The 20,552-nt window shown below is 32.0% G+C and overlaps 2 protein-coding genes across 2 annotated transcripts; both read left to right on the plus strand.

Moving 5' to 3' along the window:
* The first annotated feature begins 6,536 nt into the window (after positions 1-6,536).
* Positions 6,537-11,547, plus strand: LOC113521976 (uncharacterized). The gene is made up of 3 exons (XM_026907674.3): positions 6,537-6,947; positions 7,926-8,118; positions 9,528-11,547. The coding sequence occupies exons 1-3, from the start codon at positions 6,648-6,650 to the stop codon at positions 9,824-9,826; spliced, it is 792 nt and encodes a 263-aa protein (XP_026763475.1). The 5' UTR covers positions 6,537-6,647; the 3' UTR covers positions 9,827-11,547.
* A 491-nt stretch (positions 11,548-12,038) lies between these two features.
* Positions 12,039-14,769, plus strand: LOC113521633 (proteasome subunit alpha type-4). The gene is made up of 6 exons (XM_026907228.3): positions 12,039-12,182; positions 12,298-12,340; positions 12,423-12,752; positions 13,251-13,381; positions 14,068-14,191; positions 14,563-14,769. The coding sequence occupies exons 1-6, from the start codon at positions 12,180-12,182 to the stop codon at positions 14,703-14,705; spliced, it is 774 nt and encodes a 257-aa protein (XP_026763029.1). The 5' UTR covers positions 12,039-12,179; the 3' UTR covers positions 14,706-14,769.
* Positions 14,770-20,552: the final 5,783 nt, after the last annotated feature.

Raw genomic sequence — 20,552 nt, forward strand, 5'->3', positions numbered from 1 at the left:
ATATCTAGTGTATATAGTATATATGTAATATGTATAAATAACCCTCCAAATCCTGCAGTAGGTTAAAAAAAATGACGATTTAAAAGTTCTTGTAAACAAGTTTATTTGATTTCAAGATTTCAATTTGAATTTGAATTTATATCTAGGACTAATTTAACTTAGGTATTAAAAGTATTTATCACTCTATAGATATATATTTAAAATACATAAATAACAAAGAAAACGACATGTTTTACCGTAATGTACCTATAACTTATAAGGTATTTTCATATATATAAATCTTTGAAACATCTTTAAGAACATACACACGAATTGCAAAAACAATTTCAAAATTAGAAACATTTTTTACAATCGTTTAATTATAGCTTTAATTGTGGGTGCCGGCTGACAGCCCTATCGGCAGCCCACCCCGGACTACCACGGTCTGTAATCTCTATTGCTTTCTTATTAAGATATTAACTACTGGTCGCAAACGCAGTATTAATGGCGAAGTCGCTGTTCTGCTTTATGATTATGATTTGAACTGAACGAGGATGCCTCGGCCCGCTCTTTAGTTTGCAATAAATTGTCAGTTGCTTATTTCTAGAATGTACCGGCGCTGCAATTATTGTATCGATATCGGGTTCTTAAGAGAAAAACACGATACGATGATAAAAATGAATAAAACGCATACAACTTATTGACAATTATATTATAGTTTTAATTATGGTATATTTTATGTTTTTATGTCGCAGCCAAAATCAAAATACAAGTAAAACATAAGGATAACATGAAATAACTGAAGATATGTAATAAGATTACAGCATGGAGTTAAGGGTCGGCAACACGCAATAGACACCCATGGTGTTATAAGTGTCCATAGGCTACAGTGACTGTTTACCACCAGACGGGCTGTAACTTGTTTTCCACCTTTGTGATATAAAAAAAACGAGATTCTTTAAGAAAATAAGTGAGTAAAGAAGTTCTTTGAGGAATAACTACACAGAACCCCTTAGCAGCCGTTCATCCCTCACTGGTGTCATGCCAGCATAATCCAATAGCACAAGCGTAATTATCATTTCATCATTATCCATAAAACAATATTCCCTTATAAAAACTAAAATATCCTACAAACCTATTTTAACTATTAGTGTTTTGTCACTATCTGTCAAATTGAGAAATTAGTACATACGAAAAGGACAAAACACTTCAATAGTTAAAATAGGCTAAAATAGATGTTTGACTTTTTTCATGAAAAAAGGGGTAAGTGTATTAAAATATGATTATGGTATGTGAGGAAAAACAATTTTCAACTTCTTAGCTGTGTAACCGTGATTTTAATAAAAACCACAAACCAACCCAAGTCCATAATGTAGAGCGCAAGCGTGCGGCAGAGCTCGCGATGCGCCGGCAGTCACTAACGATAAATCTAATGATAATAATCGAATGCAGCCGGTGCCGCGTCTATCGGCCAACATCGATTTATAATAATTAACAGTCATGCCAATGACGCCAGCCATGCACTGCTGTGATTTACTTTAATTTTTTTTAACCAACCTTAAAAAAGTCTTCTACTAAAATTTTCCTATATTTTTCTCTCAACTTTATTATGTGGTGTGAGATATTTATTGATTTAGACATCATCATCATCATATCAGCCGTTAACTGTCCACTGCTGTATATAGGCCTCTCCCATAAAGGAGGGAGTTTTCCAGTAGTTGCCACGCTTAGCAAGCGCATTAGCAACCACAGTTAGGCTTTGGAGATGTTTTAAGAGGGACGCTGCTGCCCATCCCTTGCCCTTCCTTAGTAGCCTCTTGCGACACCCACGGAAAAGGAACGGGGTGGCCTATTCTATACCGGGATCACACGGGAATTATCACCATCATATCAACCGTCAACTGTTAAACATAGGCCTCAGCTATAAGAAAAGTTTTGCCAATAGCTGCCACGCTTGGCAGGTGGGTTGGCAACCGCATTTGGACATGTAATTAATAAATTATCATGTAAACATTTCGCAGTAATTCACTGACGATTTACGATTAGATAAAATCAGATGAGATTGTATCTAGCATGGTAAAGTCATGATAAGTAATCAGATATACAGGATGTACCATTAGTATCCTTTTATAACACTCCTTCTTGTTTTGTACTACTGCAACTGAACACTTTTCCTGAAGAAACATGAGAAAGGCGATATCGGTTGATAAATTATAGGCCTTCTTATAGTAACAGATTACTAGATACAATGTTTTTTTTTTTTTTTTTAATTAATAATGATGCAATGATGTCAGCACCAGCGCTAACGATATATATTGGCAAAATACCATTGAGGGATTATGATGATGAGGGGCGAGGATGAAAAACCAGATAACCTATCGAGATAAATTCATCTGGAATTAAGCACGATAGTTTCCACGAGAGACCGCAAGAAGATTGACCTCCTCCACTTCCCCACGCACTGAGTTAGCATAGGACCCTTTAATTATATTACTTTATATTAACGATAATACATAATTATGAAGTATATACAGAAATCAAAGAAAATTGATTTTAAAATTAGTACTCACGCAAACATATCTAGTTGAATAAATAAGTACCACACCATACTTGTAAGAATTTTATAATAATGCCTCTTTAAAAATATATACTATTATATAATTTAAAAGCTTTACGATAAATTTCTTTAATTTTACGCCACTTAGACTAACATTAACTAGACTTATTACAATAAAAAATGGAGTCACGCGTCGACGTATTCCTGGTACAATAAATCAGAATCAATAATCGACCATAATCGATATTGCGCAGACGCCGCCGATCGATTTATAATCGTCGTGAGTCGGGAAGTGTAATGTTACATGCCCATCCCTCGGAAGGTAATGACCGCAGGATTTACTTTCTTCCCATCATAGGTTGTCTTCGTTTATCTGCCTGTTAAAGTCATTTAGAATACGAGGCCTTACCAACGACTTCGTTTGCGTTACCGGGATATATTGTTTGACTAAAATATTTTATATATAACTTTTTTATTCCATGACGATTAATAAGCCGTTAAAGCGCCAAGAAGCAAAAAACATACAAAGTCATTTTAATTTTCAATACATTAGGTTTTATCCACGATTTGGTCTGTGTGACCGAGATATATGTATTCTTTGACCAGAATAAAAAGTAGCTTATGCCCTGTTCTATCCCGAATACGTATATCGAAACCTTACTGAATAAGTTTCCTCACAATTACAAACATACCATGCATATACATGCATGAGTAAGAATATATTTATGTCTACGTATGTATGTATTTGTATAAATGTACAATTAAATATGATATAAACAGTTATGCATAAACTTAAGTTTATCTAATTCTTTTTGTTTAAAAATTGTCACAATATTGTACACCGGTCTACCCGCTGATATTGATGCAGCTTTCCACTTTGGGTTTACTGGAAGAAAACTCATTTAGTACTTTTTTGTTCTCTTTTGTACATTTACTCACCTTTGTCATATGTTTATGTATTATTAATGTGTACAATAAACTATAAAATAAACTGCACCACGTCTGTATACTGTCACAAGCATTTTTTAATGGGTGATGATGGAACAGTAACCCCGCCTGCGCTATCGGTAGTCTCCATTATTAACAATGCCTCCCCCGGTCACATTAAACCTATACATACTGAGGACGATTAGAAAGTTTGGAATTTCTGGAAATTAGAAAATCCATTATAAGTTTCTTCTAACAGGGGAATTGTAGAAAAGAATAATTAAAATCAAGCACTTAAATATAATTCTACTGAACCACTTGGGTATAAAACTTTAAAAGTAAAATTACTTTATAATACGTGGGCATCTAATTGTTCGCAATTTGAGATTAATATCTTACTATATTTCAAATGAAATATATTTATTTATCCAAGTAACATATTTTATAAATCTCAAATTTCGAACAACACAATAAAATTGTAACAAATGGAAACAAATCAGTTCATTGCCTCACTTGCCCAAAAGGCTTTCAAACCTCGTTATCACGTGCCGCGGTGACAAATGGGCCCCGCCTCCCGCCACAGCTAACTCGTATGTCCAGGAATTCATTAGCTTCCCTATTAATTGGGGGCCGGCCGCAAGTCCTCCCTAATAGCAAGCGGCAATTCCAAAAGGTAGATGTATTTGTTTCCTTTTTATTTTCGTTATTTATAATAAATTACCTAAATAAAAAACAGTTCTAAATAGTTTAGGGAACAAAAAACAAATGAATAGGTTCAATTTTAAAATTGTTAGGATAGGTCTTCACTATAAGCACTTAAGTAATTTCTCAAAAAGTACTTAAGTGCCTTTTTTTACAACACGGGGCAAACGAGCATGCGGCTCACCTGATGGTAAGTGACTACCGCTGCCCATGATCACCCACAACACCAGCGGCATTGCAGGTGTGCTGCCGGCCTTTTAAAAAGGAATATACTCTTTTCCTGAAGGTTATGTTGTCGTATCGGTTCGGAAATACTACTGCTGGAAGTTGATTACAAAGAATGGTTGTGCGTGGTAGAAAGTGCTTTGAAAAACGCACGGTGGAAGACCGCCACTCGTTTAGATGATTGGGATGAAACTTTAATATGTGGCGGGTTGTACGGTGGTGAAAATCAGCAGCAGATATCGATCCGAACAATTCCTCAGAACACTTTCCATGATAAATTCAGTAGAAGATGCACAGAGATGCAACATCTCTGCGAATCTATTTTTAATACTGATATTTGCTGATTATAAATTTATTCTTTTATTTCTTATTTTTTTTTATTTAGGATCCTCGTTGTCAGTTGTTAATTCTCCACTTAGGCCTCCCCCATACAATGTCATAAGGAGTATTCCTTAGCCACAAGTATCCACTCACTCCTTGCAATCTGCAATATTTGAATTTTGAATTAATACATTAGAGGCTCCGTCACTGTATCTACTGAGGAGTCATCCTACACTGCATTTGCCCGTACCGGGTCACCATTCTAGATTCATTCTCCTCCGGCGATCATCAATTAAACTATAATATCACCATGATATAGATAATATAATATATGACCACTCATTGCCATCCAGCTTATCCTTCAGGCTGGGAAAACGGATTCTTAGTAATAGGATGTATGTTAGTAATGGAGATCCAACAGCCCTATTGCTAGCAATATACTCCATTAGTTCGACCTCCACGCAGTTCCCGTTGGAAACCACCTTGATTAATTCTTTATGATATCGTCACTATGGGCCAGCTGGTCTATTTCAAACTCAACCTAGAGCTTGCTATTCCATTATCATTCGTTAAAAAACTATACTAGTATAATAAACCAATAAAATAAAATTTATTCTAATGCCGATACATGCAAAGACATCTGTTGAGAAAACACTGTAAACTTCTCATGTAATGCTCCGAAGCTATGAGTAGTGTCATCTAGCGGGTAATAGCAAAAGTTATCTTCTATGATTATCCTAGTATTATAATTGCGAAAGTTTGTAACGAAGAAAAAGACAGATGTTTGTTATTCTGTCACACAAACACTGCTTAAATGATTTTAATAAAATTTTACCAACTAGTAGGTTAGGCCTAACGCGGGTGGGGCCACGTAATACAACTAGATTAGGATATATATCTATTAACCATATCAAAGAACAGAAATGAAAGCCAAGTCGAAAGAAAGTATTAAGTGTGCAAATGTGAAACTGAACAAAAATAAAAACGATGAAATGAGAAGCGAGAATTTTAGTATCGGGGTCAATAATAGGCTGACTTCGTGCAGAAGAAGGGACTCATTATGATGAACTCCTTCTTCCAAAAGCAACTATACAGAAAATAAACCTGGGCTAACCTCTATAGATACATAAAAAATGAGATAGACTTCATCATGACGACTAATTGCCATTTGTTCAATGATGTCTCAGTGATTAACAGGTTGAAAACCGAAAGTGATCATCGAATGGTAAGAGGCACATTGAACCTGAATAATAAACTGGAAAGATTTCGTCCGATGAAATCTACGCTCTGATCTTCGCATTATTGAAAACCCCAAGAGTTGTCAAGTCGAATTGTCAAATCGCTTTCAGTGCCTGGTGAACTGTGAAACAGTGGACGATATCAATAAAAAGCTAATGAAAATTGTGCAAGCAGTGGGAGCTAAATTTTGCAAGTCCCGATGCTCAAAAAGAACCCAAAAACTCTCTGATTATACTCCAGATCTTATGAGGGAACAGCGTAAATTATAGTCTCAATCTTCAACGTCAGAATATAGGCAGCTTACCGATATCACCAACATTCAGAATTTATGTAATAATAAAATATAAATAAAATAATACAGCCCTTTTGAACTTCTGGAGAACACCCACTCACCTATTTCAACACTGAACACAAATATGAAATATTATTACAAACCTCTCAATACATTATGTACCTACCTAATAACATCGACTGGCACAATTCACTAAATTGCGCAAGATGATTATCTTGAGAATGTCAATTTTTCGATAGCCGATCTATTGAATTCTCTTGCGTTATCTAAAACAAGAGTATCACTATCGTAAGTTACAATTTAGTACATAGGTCGATTAGGTTCCATGTAACCGTCTTGCTTGTAATAAGTAACTAAAAAACACTAAGCACGATTCGTGGTCACTATACCGTAAGTAGTAAGGCAATGGATAGACCTAGTACAAGTCGACAGTCCGTGGAGAAGATTGAAGTATTCGAAGTACGTGAACATGTTCCTTATCAAGCTGAAGTGACTAGGGCACCAGCGGCATACGACGAAGAGAGTGGGATAGCATACGATTCCTCATGGGATTCGGCTTGGCGAGCAATCTGTCAGCTTTACAATTTACTCCATCATATGCAAGTGGCGATCGTGGTGTTTTGTTTGTGGCATTTCGCGCTGACGTCGGAACCCAACGGAGCTATCACTAACTTGCAACTGCACATCATCTTCGCGGGCACTGGTGTATGTATTTATTATTTTAATATTTATTTATTGATAGTATATGTATCATCATATCAACCGTTAATTGTCTACTGTTGAACACAAGCCTCTGCAAAAAGGACACTGTTGCCTATTCCGCGACCATTAAGTTCGCTTTCCAATAATAATACAAATCAAAAATTAATTTTGTTACTAATTTCACTTAGAGAGTATTTCTATAAAAATTCTTATAGTATTACTGTGACAATTTTTGAACAATCTTGAATACCTTTACAGTAAGTTCTATTGAAATAGACTATAACAATATATCTGTCTATCGCGGCTTTATCCACATGGAATGCGTTATCTCTCGCACCTCATTCTTACTTAATATTATAAACGTCAAAGTTTACATAAAAATGATTGTGTACTTTTTACTCAATCACACTAAAATGACTAAACAGCTTTTAATGGAATCCTTATTTAATATTATAAATATAAAAGTGAGTTTCCGTGCCTGCTGTGGCAAACGCAGATAGGCTTCGAAGATGTTTTAAGAGGGGCGTTGCTACTCATCCCTCGCCCTCCCTTAGTCACCTCTTACAACACCCACGGGAAAGGAAGGGATGCTCATTTTATGTTGGGACTACACGGCTAATTGATTGATCAATTAGCACTCAATCAGATGAATTACTTCTGCCAATGACAATTATGTATATTTTACTCTGTAGCCCGGATAAAAAATGATTATGAACAATGTATGTTTAAAGTCACAGACACGTCAGAAACGCTCTCGACTTTAGTGCTTGCTTTGGTTCTGAAGAATGCCAAGGCATGGACTGTGTTTTTACTATGGCAATAATATTAATAATCTTTAAATATTTTTTGATACGTATTGACTTGTATCTGCATTTAGGCTCCATGATCAGATTAAGTGAACATAAAACAAATCAAAATGTTTCAGATCTTATTATGTTATGTTTGAAATTGTGTTTTAAAATGTTTAATTTCAAATTGCAGTACCAGCTATTCCTTGTAGAAGCAGTGTTAACATTACATCGACATAACTCCTGGTCATTCCAACTCTCTCCTGATGCCAAACGAATCGTCCACGGATGCCTGCAGCTAATTGGATCGGTGTTCGTGTTAGCAGGTAGCTTCCTAGGACTAGCCGAAGTTAATATGACCATACCTACTGCTCATGGAATATGTGGTAAGCATTCATTATTTTATTTTTATTTTATTAGCCGACTACAACAAAGAAAGGTTATATTTTAGCAATCTTAACTAGCTTGTTAAAATTGTAATTTTAAAAGTATGTTTGGGTTTACGTATACTCATCCGACTTTGACGAATTTGGTGTAAATCGACTCATTATTGTGATCCAGTAAGTTAGACTAGGTATTTTTTTTTTATTTTGTCTCTAGTAGAGTTAAAGATTTTAGAACTATTTTTTCTTATTGGAGTTATAATTTTTAAAACAAATTCTCTTAATAAATAAGGGTTATTTTATTAATTCTAATTTAATTATTTATGATATGTATATATACTACAACGAATCTATGTACTTATAGAAAAATAATTACGTCTACTACTGCTAAATCACTAAATAATTCTCTAGTAATCATAGTTCAATCTTTTCTTAATTTGAAACTTTGTGAAATTATATTTTTAAATTTGTTTATTATTATTATTGTTATCATAAAAAAATTCTAATAAGTACAACAACTAATGATGTTTTGACAAAAAAATGTGATTAGTTGGGAACAAAATTGCAACAAAATACTTACTAACGTTAACTCATTCTCTCATCAGCTTGATTTTCACTTCATAAATCTCTTATGATTCCCAGAGGATAAAAAGGAGTGATAACACATTGTATAGTATACCGCTACAGCTCTATATAAATGCATCTCTCGGATGATTGAAATATGTCTGTCATCATAAGATAACTGTAAGATTAGATTAGGTACTAGTAGTAAATTCTTGTTTGTATCTATCTAATGTTGCCAAACTAATTCACTGATAATGCACTGGGTATTTCCTTACTGAAATAAGAACAGCAATTGATAAAAACTGTAGATAAGTAATCTAGCTATTTAGCCATCCCGAAAATGGGCACTCTTCGGTGTACATTTTTATCAATTAAAATAAAATTTCTTAATAGATAATAATAAAAATAAATATTTTTATATAATTTTTTTTTAATATAATTGCCATGTGGTCTCGGCATAGAATAGGCCACCCGTTCCGTTCCCGTGCGTGTCGTAAGAGGACACTAAGGAAGGGCGAAAGATGGGCAGCAGCGTCCCTCTTAAAACAACTACAAAGCCTAACTGCAGTTGCCAATCCGCCTGTTAAGTTTGGCAATTACTGGCAAAATCCCTCTTATGGGAAAGGTCTATGTTCAGCAGGGCATGATGATGATGATGAAATGTTTTTATCCAACTTGAAATGACAAATAAACTGATGGGTATTTTTTAATGAGATTTTCTTTCCTAAAAACTGATAAGATGTTACTCGTATGTCTACAATACTTAATCATTTCACTGTCAATGCATTTTAAATTCACTCGTTTTGTTTTATTATTATTTACAAGCTTGTTTTGTTTTATAATTGCAGGTGTAATCGCCCTGGGATTTTCTCTATTAAGTTTTGTATCAGGCGTCATGGCACTATTTTCTGCCAAAGTGCGACTCATGGTTAAAAACGGTCCTATGAAAATGGTGCATATGGCGGTCGGCATTTTTGCTATATCCATGGGCCTTGTGACGATGGCTATGGGTTTCCATATGCCGTACTTCAGTGCTCGACAGGGTGGTCTGTCGACTGCTTTAATAGTTTTCGTAGTATTAAATCTTGCTTACATTCTTATACAGCCGATTGTTAACATAATATCAACAACAAAAAGCGTTATGTGACTAGTCGATGTCAAGGGCTCGACAGATGGCGACAGTGTAGCCTAATGTTGTATATCTCGCTCTTACGTAACTCAAAATTGGTAAAAAGTGTTAGTGAACTACCTACCTGAAAACTATTCAGGTTTCACAGCTTAAATAAAAAATACACTTCTTTTTCATACATTGCTTAAAAAATAGGTTTCTTTTCTTATTAGTGAAATCTCTACATACGCAGAAGTCTTTTCTATGTAGGTAGTTTATTACCAAATACTCACTTGGCCAATTTTGAGTTTTTTTTTTTTTTTTGTATAAATGTAAATGGAATAGTAACCCCGTCTGCGCTATCGGTATATACTGGCGTGGCACTATTAAGGGATAATAAGTAAATATAAAGCAGGTCAGTTAGCCCATCGTGACAAATCCACCTTTGTGAAACACACAAATTCACCACTGTGACAAGGAACCTTTTGATCGTTAATAAAATTTCCCTTCTGTCTTCCTGTACTTAATATAAGTTAGATAAACATTCCTTGCTGTAAATTTTTATAAGTGTGCTAAAACTGCATGCTGCATGGGAAATTTTGTCCGGTCTAACTGTCCATCGTCTGTATAGATTCTAATGAATTCTTAGTAAGCAATTTACAGTCTCATGTTTACTAAGTCATTTTATAAATAATTAGATTTAGGTCAATTATAGCTAAATATTTAATGTCATAACCACTGATAAATATTTCATTCATCAAGTCTCTATCATCCAGAATTTTTTATTAAGTTGTTTATTCGGTCTATAGTGAGTGTGATTGCTCCTTGGTGTCATTTTATCAAAAATGAAAAATAAGTAGGTACACCATTAATAATTATTTGAAGAAACATATTGTAAAATAGAGATAAATCTAACTTAAATCATTTAATTTCCTAATTTACCTTAAATCCTTAAATAAGGTATAATGTGTTAGGATATATTTTTAATTTTAATTTTTAATGACTTTTAAAGAGAGAACTTTTGATATTTTATATTTATATTCACAAGAGGTACGGTTTACTCTATTAACTCATATAAATTTTATCGTGAATGAAATAGCGGATTTTTGTAATTTATTTTGAATTTTCAATTTCATTGATTTTGCTTTGTTCTTACACAAATCTCTATGTACAATAAAAAAATTTAGTGTTTTAACTCTTATGTAGATATTTAAATTACGTACCTGTAACTTTGGTAACAATACAATATCTAATAACTCTATCATACAGCTGGTCTGATAATACAGATTTTTTATAAATATATGTAGCTATATTTTAAACTTAACGCGATGAAAATTTTTGCTGATAAATAGTACCTACCTATATACCTGCTACCGATATTTCTACGTTGTTTGCACCATGACGTGGTCATAACAGGACGACAGTCCTGTGTATTTAAAATATATGTAAACAATGCGAATTTTTTAAATTAACTATATGTAGTTGATTTTTAAGTATAATTATTAAATTTAAGGAATAACATTGGAAGCACGCTAGTACTAGGTACACCTAAGTACTAACTTGGCAACAACAATTTCTACATTCAAGTAATTTTTTTATATTTGTTTGTTATTAGCAATTATTATTATTAATTGATAAGATACTTGTATTGTTATTTAGTATAATAATATTAAGTAATGTGTAAGTGAAGATATACCTACTTTGCTACCTAAGGACGTGTAAAACGAGTGTGCTTGTAATAAATTAAATTCTAAATAATATTTTGATTCTTATTTTTTAAACATAAGTAGTTGCCTAGATATATATTTCCTATATCCGCTGGCGAGGCACCAGTGACGGACGATAGGTAAGAATGAAAAGACTAATACATTTGAAATTCAGCATGATGGTTTCCAGGGGAGCCACGTAGAGGTCGACCTGATGAAATCACATTTAGGAAAAACTATTTTATTTATATATTTTTTTTATAAATTTAAAATTAGCCCCTATATTGGTAGGTATGATAAAAATGGGTGAGTAATTCATAAAAGTAAACTTAATTCTTAAATCGCTCTGCAGAGACAGCACCAGCAATCGGCCATTAATTGCTTTTTAATTACAAACATATAAAAATGAAGAATGTCAACAAATATTGTGCAATTTTGGTTATCGCAATTACTTACCTATTTACTGTTATTTATGATCAAAGATTTCGGTTTGTTCATTTGCTGTTCATGCATTCATTCATCTTTTATCAGTCAGTCAAAATGAATCAGTCAAACAATCAACTGTCAAGTCACTTTGACATTCGTGAATCGACAAGAATTGTCCGGCTAAGTTTGATATTATTCTGTAATATTTTATTTTTACAAAACGATACTAATTTCATAAGTTATTATTTAATAACTTAATCATGGTACGTATAAAAATACTAAAAAATGAACAAAACTGTTGTTTTTGCTTGGTTATAGGTTATCATGTTCTTGCTTGGTCATTGGAATTCATAACATTGTATTTTTTTATTCTAACAGGCTCGTCGTTATGATACACGTACAACAATATTTTCGCCGGAAGGTATTTAATTCTAAATATTATTCTAACCTTTTATATATTGTACTATACCCGAGGTATATTACATTTTGTAACCTTTTTTTAGGTCGGCTTTATCAAGTTGAATATGCAATGGAAGCTATAAGCCATGCAGGTACATCCCTGGGCATTCTGGCTACTGACGGTATATTATTAGCAGCGGAACGTAGAAATACTAATAAGCTCTTGGATGAAGTTTTCTTTTCGGAGAAGATTTACAAGTTGAATGATGATATGGTGTGCTCTGTCGCTGGAATAACGTCAGACGCTAATGTTCTTACAAACGAGCTCAGATTGATCGCACAAAGGTACTTGCTACAGTATGGAGAATCAATTCCTTGTGAACAACTGGTATCCTGGCTTTGTGATGTCAAGCAGGCCTACACACAATATGGAGGTAAGCTTGAATTAAATATTACACAGTAAGGTAAAAGGCCAAGGCATTTCTATTTAAGGCAATCCTTTTCAAGGTCACTAAGGAAACTTAATGGTCATGATTTGGGCAGCAGTATCCTTTTTAAAAAATCACCAAAGTCTAACTGTGGTTGCCAACCTGCCTGCCCAGCTTGAAAACTACTGACAAAGCCCCCAATAGGGGGAGACCTATGGTCAGCTGTGAACAGTTAATAGTTGACATAATGATGAAGATGAAGGCATTATAATTTTGATTATATTAAAAGTGATAAATAATATTAATTACCACAATTAAATCTAAAGTATTAATTTGTTAACTGTTAAATATCTAAAAAGGTTTGGCCATTAAATGGCTGAACAGGTTTTAATGAAATTTGTTATATAGAGAGGCCATCATGTGAATTAACCGAGTAAATACTTGTTCCAATATACACAAGCTAAGCTGCAGTAAATAAGTATAAAATAAGTATTATTGTAATAGGAAAACGTCCATTTGGTGTCTCAATTCTCTACATGGGATGGGACAAACACTATGGCTACCAACTCTACCAGTCCGATCCTAGTGGAAACTATGGTGGCTGGAAAGCCACCTGTATTGGAAACAATAGTGCAGTAAGTAATTTTTTTTTTTATTTTGTTGCCTTAAGTTTAAATTTAGAATTTTTTTACCTTAACCTATATAGACTTGTGTAATAGCAGAAGGACAATGAAAACTGAAGAAACAATCTTTTGTGAAACTATATAAACATTAAATGAAATTATCATTTTTACCTTTCTTTATAAGTTTATAGTTAAACATGCTTATTACTGCACTGTATATACCAATTTTAATATGTATATATTGGTATATTTATGCCAATAAACTTTTTAATTAATAAAATTATTTAAAAAATTTCATTGACCATATAACAATATGGTGTAAAAGGTTGACTTAATGCTAATAGCATCCTCCCTCAGTCTCATCTTTAGAATAAACTGTGATTTGCTACTACTACAATAAATATTTGAAATATTTTAAATAATCTTATTCTCAACAACTGTTGACAAGAAATTCCTGCTAATAATAATAATATTAAGATTTCAACTTATGGAAGGTTTATAATAAATACATAATATGTTACCTGAATACCTTATTTTACACCATAACATTATGATAGAAGGAATTTATGATAAATATTGGTGTAATCATCTATAAGCAATTATTATAGAAAATAATAGTGATATAAATCAAAAAATGATATTATAGTATCTAAGTATGTACCATTTGTTCCATAATTTTACTCACCTGTAATTTTCAGGCAGCTGTATCAAGTCTGAAACAAGAGTATAAAGAGAATGAGACAACATTAGCTGAAGCACAAGCCTTGGCTATCAAAGTACTGAGCAAAACCCTTGACATGACTAAACTAACTCCTGAGAAAGGTATCTCTCATTAATAATTTAATGTTACACATTCTCACTATGTCCTATACTACTTTTATAATTGGCAATATAAACAATCTTGATATGACTTTTCATAGTAATTAGTGTTTTATGCACTTTTATATCGCTAATCATAAATAACTAAAATAAAAAAAAAAATATATATATATATATATATATATATATATATATATATATATTTACAGTGATCATGATTATAAAATTTAGAGATTAATTGTCTAAATATTATTTAAAATACTGTTACAAGTGATACTAGTAATAATATTCATTATAAATAAAATTAAAAGAAAAATGCCAATTAACATAATATTTATCGATTGAATTTATTTCACATTAATAATTTTTTTTAGTGGAAATGGCAACATTGACTCGAAAAGATAACAAGACTATAATACGAGTACTCACTAGTACTGAAGTGGAAAAACTAATTGCGGACTTTGAAAAGAGTGAGGCTGCAGCAGAAGCCGCTAAGAAGCAACCACCCAAATCCTAATTTTTGTATATTTTTATTTGTAATAAGTATTCTTTTTTGTCACAGTAAAACATTTTAAAATAAAGCACTATTTTATTTCACATAATATAATTAATTATAATCATTAACTTACCAATCTAACTTATTATTAAAAACAATATTTTTTTATAACATTAGTTGGTTAATGGTTCTTATTGCAATGCTTACCTCGCCTACACAATACAGAATTTTCTAAAAAACTATTTTATTGGTATACGCTGGCGAAATAGAATTTGGAACAATATTTAAAAAGTACTATTATAATTATTTAGTATTTTTTTAATACAATCAACAGATATTTTGTAAAACAAAATATTGCCTGTTTCGTTAATATATTTAAATACTCATAGGTTGAAAATAGTTCGTTTTCATAGACTAAGAGTAATACTTTGTCTATGAGAAATTTACCGTCAATGTCCAGTTTTGACGTGGTCTTGCTTGACATCGACTGATTGTAGTCTTATGTGTATACTTTGTACATTGTAACATGATGAACAACAATTAATAATAAACAGCTAACTTTTATTTTATATATTGACTTATAACTGTTTCCTCAGAGGAATAAAAATTTTAATAATTAAAATCAGCCAGTATTGTTGAATAAGATATAATAGATAGATAGAATATACCCTTTGGCCGTAATTTTAATAAAATTAATTGCTTCTACAATTTTAGTAAAACGTCAGTCGTATCATACTATCATGCATGGAGTATAGTATTATCTATCTATACATATTATATTTATATATCTCAAGTTAGACATAGTCTCATCTGTGATACCTATTTATTCTAGTTTATTATTGAATCAAAACTGAATACTTGTTTATTTAATTTAATATTATTCTAATTAAAACATAGTGACTTGCTAAGTATTCTTAGTAAGCAGCAGTTGTTTCAAATATATTTAGTTCTATAGACATGGCAGTCGAAAAAATGAAAGCGACTGCTGTTACAATACCTAAAAAATCACGAGTAGAAATGAACGTAAGGCAGCTGTTAAATAAATGTGAAATCATTGCTAAACAGGAGTCTGTTGATGGTAATTGGAGGCTTAGGAAGTACGTAGAATCATTAAATGAAATGTTAACTGAACTGAAAACAAGTCCGGAGTAAGTACTTTTTTTATTCTTACAAATGTAATAAAATTGTAACTAGGCGCTTCTTGAGAAAAAAAAATATTGAGAGGTTTTGATAAGAGCAATACAAGCCAAAACAATAAAAACAAATTTTATATTCTTTTCTGTCTGTATGTTTGTTTCGACATCAGGCAAAAACTACTACATTTAGTTCCATCTAGTTTTCACGGTTACATTCCTGCAGGTATAACTTAAAAATTGGTGTATGTTTTATAGAACTGGTTTGTTTCATCGATTTTTCTGCTTTTAAAATTCATGTATATGAAGTAACATGCATTAAGTCAGTATTGAAATAAAAACAAAATATTTATCTTTCTGCATATTACTTATTTCAGAAAGCCATCCAAAGAAGAGCTAGCTGGATATACAAAGCGGATAGGTTTTCTAAAAGGAATAATACAGACCGCTACATTACATAGCCCAATTGAAAAGGTGTTGTTATTAGAAATTTTTTTTTTTAATATGTTCTAGGACATATCTATATACATGCACAATGGGAACTTTATGAATTTACTGTTTGTTATTTCCAACTATTTATTTATTCTTTATCCACCACATTATAAAAAATTGTTTGAGACAAATGGTTCATTAGTATTGTTTCGACTTTATCTAGAAGTCTTTATCAGGCTGTATATTGTCTCACACTTTGTATCACAGCATCATGTCTTGCACTACAGGCTGCAGCTCACACAGTCTGAAGATGTAAGATAACAACAGCAAGAAACAATGGTGCTGTTGGTGTTGAGTGGTTGTATCCAGTGTAGTTGTAATTGTCTATGAAAGACTCACATAAAATTCCCATTGTACATGTATGTAAACATTAAAAAATTAACAAAAGTTATAAAAGTAGTATTTGGGACTAGCTAGTATATTCAGTGTAGAACTCACCAAATTGTTAATATATTGTTTTGTTTACTCTTCATTAATAAACTAGCAAGTAGGCTGAAATCCTAGTTGATTTATATTCCCAAATTTTATAATTCATAAGATAAACTTTCATCACTATTTGTGTAAGTAGTGATGAAAGCATAGTACAATTATGGAGAGATCAGGCAATAATGTCATAAAGTATTTTAAAAATAAAAGAATTTATGTCCATAGACATAAATAGCTCCTTGGTACACCTCATGCTTTACTACTCCTAAGAACTAAAATATATAATTATATAATTTCACTGCCGTGTTCCATCATTCAGTGGAAATAATGACAAAAACATGATTAGGACAGAGACACCAGGACAGTTATGTTTTTAAATCAATAATATAGAAATACTTAAGAAGGATTATAACCATAATCCTTCTTAAGTATTTCTATTTTAAAAATCATTGTTAATTAATAAACACAACTTTGCAGTTGGAAGCAGTACAGCAATTATCGCATGGTGCGGCGACAATGTGTGTTGATGCATTAGCTCAAGAGATACATCAGAAAACTGTAGTCAAGTATGGTGTGGAGTTGCGCTCAGAGTTGTTTGGGCCAGGTATGATTTCTATCATGTTTATTATGATTTATTAAGTGTGTAAATATGAATTTTTATCCTATCTTATTAATATAATAAATGTGAAAATTTGCAACAGCTAATGGATGTTTATTACTCTTTTACGCTTAAACTACTGAACTGATTTGAATGAAATTTAGTACATAGATAGGTTATATTCTAATTTAGTACATAGTATGTTTTATATTGAATTACAGGGTAGCAGCCTTGGGATATAACTATTTCTAAAATATACAAAATATATGCACATGTATATAAATATAGAGTATAGATTATTAGTTTTATTTAATATCTACATCATTAAATAATAATAAATAATAATAAATATTCTTTCTCCACAATTTCTAATAATATCTTAATGTAACTGATTATTAAAAAAACAATGAGCAACCTTATCACTATGAGCAATATTTACAATCATGAATATTGCTAATCATATACATGTATACTTATATCAAAATTCAAACCCTATGGATAAATATACATTACATACATTAACAAACTACATAACTTGGTGTAGTTACATACAAATACTAAATAAATTAAAGACTCTGTATAGAACTTATTAATTAATGCATTTATGAAAATTTTGTATTACAATTGTTTGAAAAGTACAAATGCTGTTTCCAAAACATATTGTAATATATTTTTTCTCAATAATTAATTCTCAGATGATACAGACGAGACATTACGGAAACGCAACATTATCAAAGCACCAAACTTCACAAGCAATAGCAGTAGCCAGGAGGATATTGACTCCATCCTGAAGTATCATCAAAATATGCAAGAGAAAGTTGCAGAGAATATGGTGATGCTGACAAAGAATTTGAAGGAGCAGTCGCAAATAGCAAGCACCATAATTAGGGGAGATACCGAGGTACAATACTGTCTAATGAATTTTTTTGTAGTGTAGTGATTTATGACATAAAGGAGGAGAGCTCTGCCTATCCACGTTTTTCTATACAAAAATTATAAAGAGTGAAAATTTGATTGTTTATTTGTAATGGATAAAATCAAAACTTCTCAACAAGTTTTAAAAATGTTTTTATCTAAGTTACATTTTCAGTAAGTAAGATAGGCTATATATATATATATATATATATATATATATATATATATATATATATATATATATATATATATATATTCTAAATACACAATGTGAAGCCTGGCCGGATCAGATCAGATCGGATCGGATTGGATATAATATCCACACTATAAATATTGTCAGAGGGAGACTTTGTACAAAAGTCGATTGCTTCGGTACCTCTGTCCCATTCGTGTTTCAACCGTGAAGCAGCTGTGTTTGCATGGCTGTGTTTCGGTTTGAAGGGTGGGATATGGCGTGGCGTCTAGAAAGTCAAATAGAAAATAGGAAATTTAAAAAAAGTTTAATAACTAAAATCAGTCCTTTGACTATATATACGTAAATTTTTTTTATTTATTTTTTTTATTATTTTTGATAGGTAGATAAGACAAAACCTAGTACATTAAAATTTATGTTAGGTTTATTGGAGATTTTATTTTATTGATATTGTGGTTTAATGTCTATAATTTTACAATGTGTTAACAGGCATTGAAGAATGCGTCTGACTTGACAGACCGCAATCTGATGTCACTAAAGAATGAATCGGAGCGGTTGAGTGAACACAGTCGCAGTGCTTGGAAGTGCTGGCTCTGGATCATGCTGGCTGTAGTTATGGTTATATTTATTAGTGAGTATACTAAACCTTGTCAATGAATCGAATTTTATTATCATTTATATCTTTTTTAACCCTTCTTTGTTAACCCTTCAATTGCCTTGGATGAGAACTGTCTAGGATATTTTCCTTGTACACGGCAATTTTTCTTGTGGCTTACAAAGCAATCGCTGTTAGTTTTTGCCGAAACAAATAATCTTTTTGTATGAAGTATAAATATTTTGAATTATTCGATCTTAGAAATCTGCGAGTCTCAGACTTTAATGAAAAGTATATATACTGTTCTATTACCAATTTAAATTGGCGGTCTGTAGAGAGTGGTTTTAGCAATTTGTATTTAGTTAAATATCATAAAATATTACAATGAATATAGATATACCTATATAGTATATACCTGCTTATGAATAAAATTTTATTTGTTGCAGATATGGTGCTCTTTATGAAAGTTATGAAAAAAAGAAAATATGACACTAATTAAGGTAGGTAACATTCTTTGTATTGTAAGTTAAAACAATTAATTTATTTATATATCTTAAATGTCATTGTATGTAACAACCATCTAAAATGTCGTGCAATAAACATTAAAATGTAAAAGTTTTTTTTAATTCTAATTTTAATTAACTTAAACGGTACAAAATACCGTAAACCTGTCTGTCTTCGTATAGGCGCTTGCCATTCGTTACTAATTTTCATACAATACCAAAAAGTGTCTGGACATATAAGCTACTAAGTGTCATAATCATTTGTCATCATTGCTGAATATAAACTCTCCTTTTTGGGGAGTTTGTCAAAATTTGTCACGCTTACCAAGCGAGTTGTCACCAGCAGTTAAGGTTTAATGATGTTTTAAGAGGAACGCTGCGGCCTATCCCTCGATCATTAAGTTCCCTTAATCGCCTCTTACGACACCCACTGGAAAGGAAGTGCTGGTCTATTCTATGCCGGGACCATACAGCGAAGGTAAAAGGTATAATAGCTGAGTATAATAGTCTGCAGTTGTCTACCGTGAAACATCACTGCGTTATTTTTCAATATGAATGATAGCGAAATTAGTCCCAGGAGAGATTTATTAATGAAATTAGTCTTCGGAGAGTTTTATTAATAGCTCAGTCTACAAAAATGGTAAAGCATCAAAAGCTGCGTGTAGCACTGCAAATGTATTTTTCACACCTATGTTGTTATAAGTAAACTGATAAACTCTTTCAATCTGATGGGCCGTTAATAATTGTATATTCCCAGTATTAAAAATAAAGCCTCTATCTATTATTTAAATATATATCGCAGTATAAATTATTCTTATGACAACAGTCACGGCCGAATTAACCATGTCGGGGCCTCTAGGCAAGGTAAGGACGTCACGTTCACAAAAATCTGCTATAATATAAATAACTTGAAATGCGTCAAAAAGAAAAGACAATAATATTTTCATTGAAGGTTTGTTAGAAACAAATATTCAAATGCAATATTCTCTTAAGGAAACATCTTTAGTTGATAG

This window comes from Galleria mellonella, unplaced genomic scaffold (genome assembly GCF_026898425.1).
Source record: "Galleria mellonella isolate WM207_F2 unplaced genomic scaffold, CSIRO_AGI_GalMel_v1 utg63, whole genome shotgun sequence".
Taxonomy (NCBI): Eukaryota; Metazoa; Arthropoda; class Insecta; order Lepidoptera; family Pyralidae; genus Galleria; species Galleria mellonella.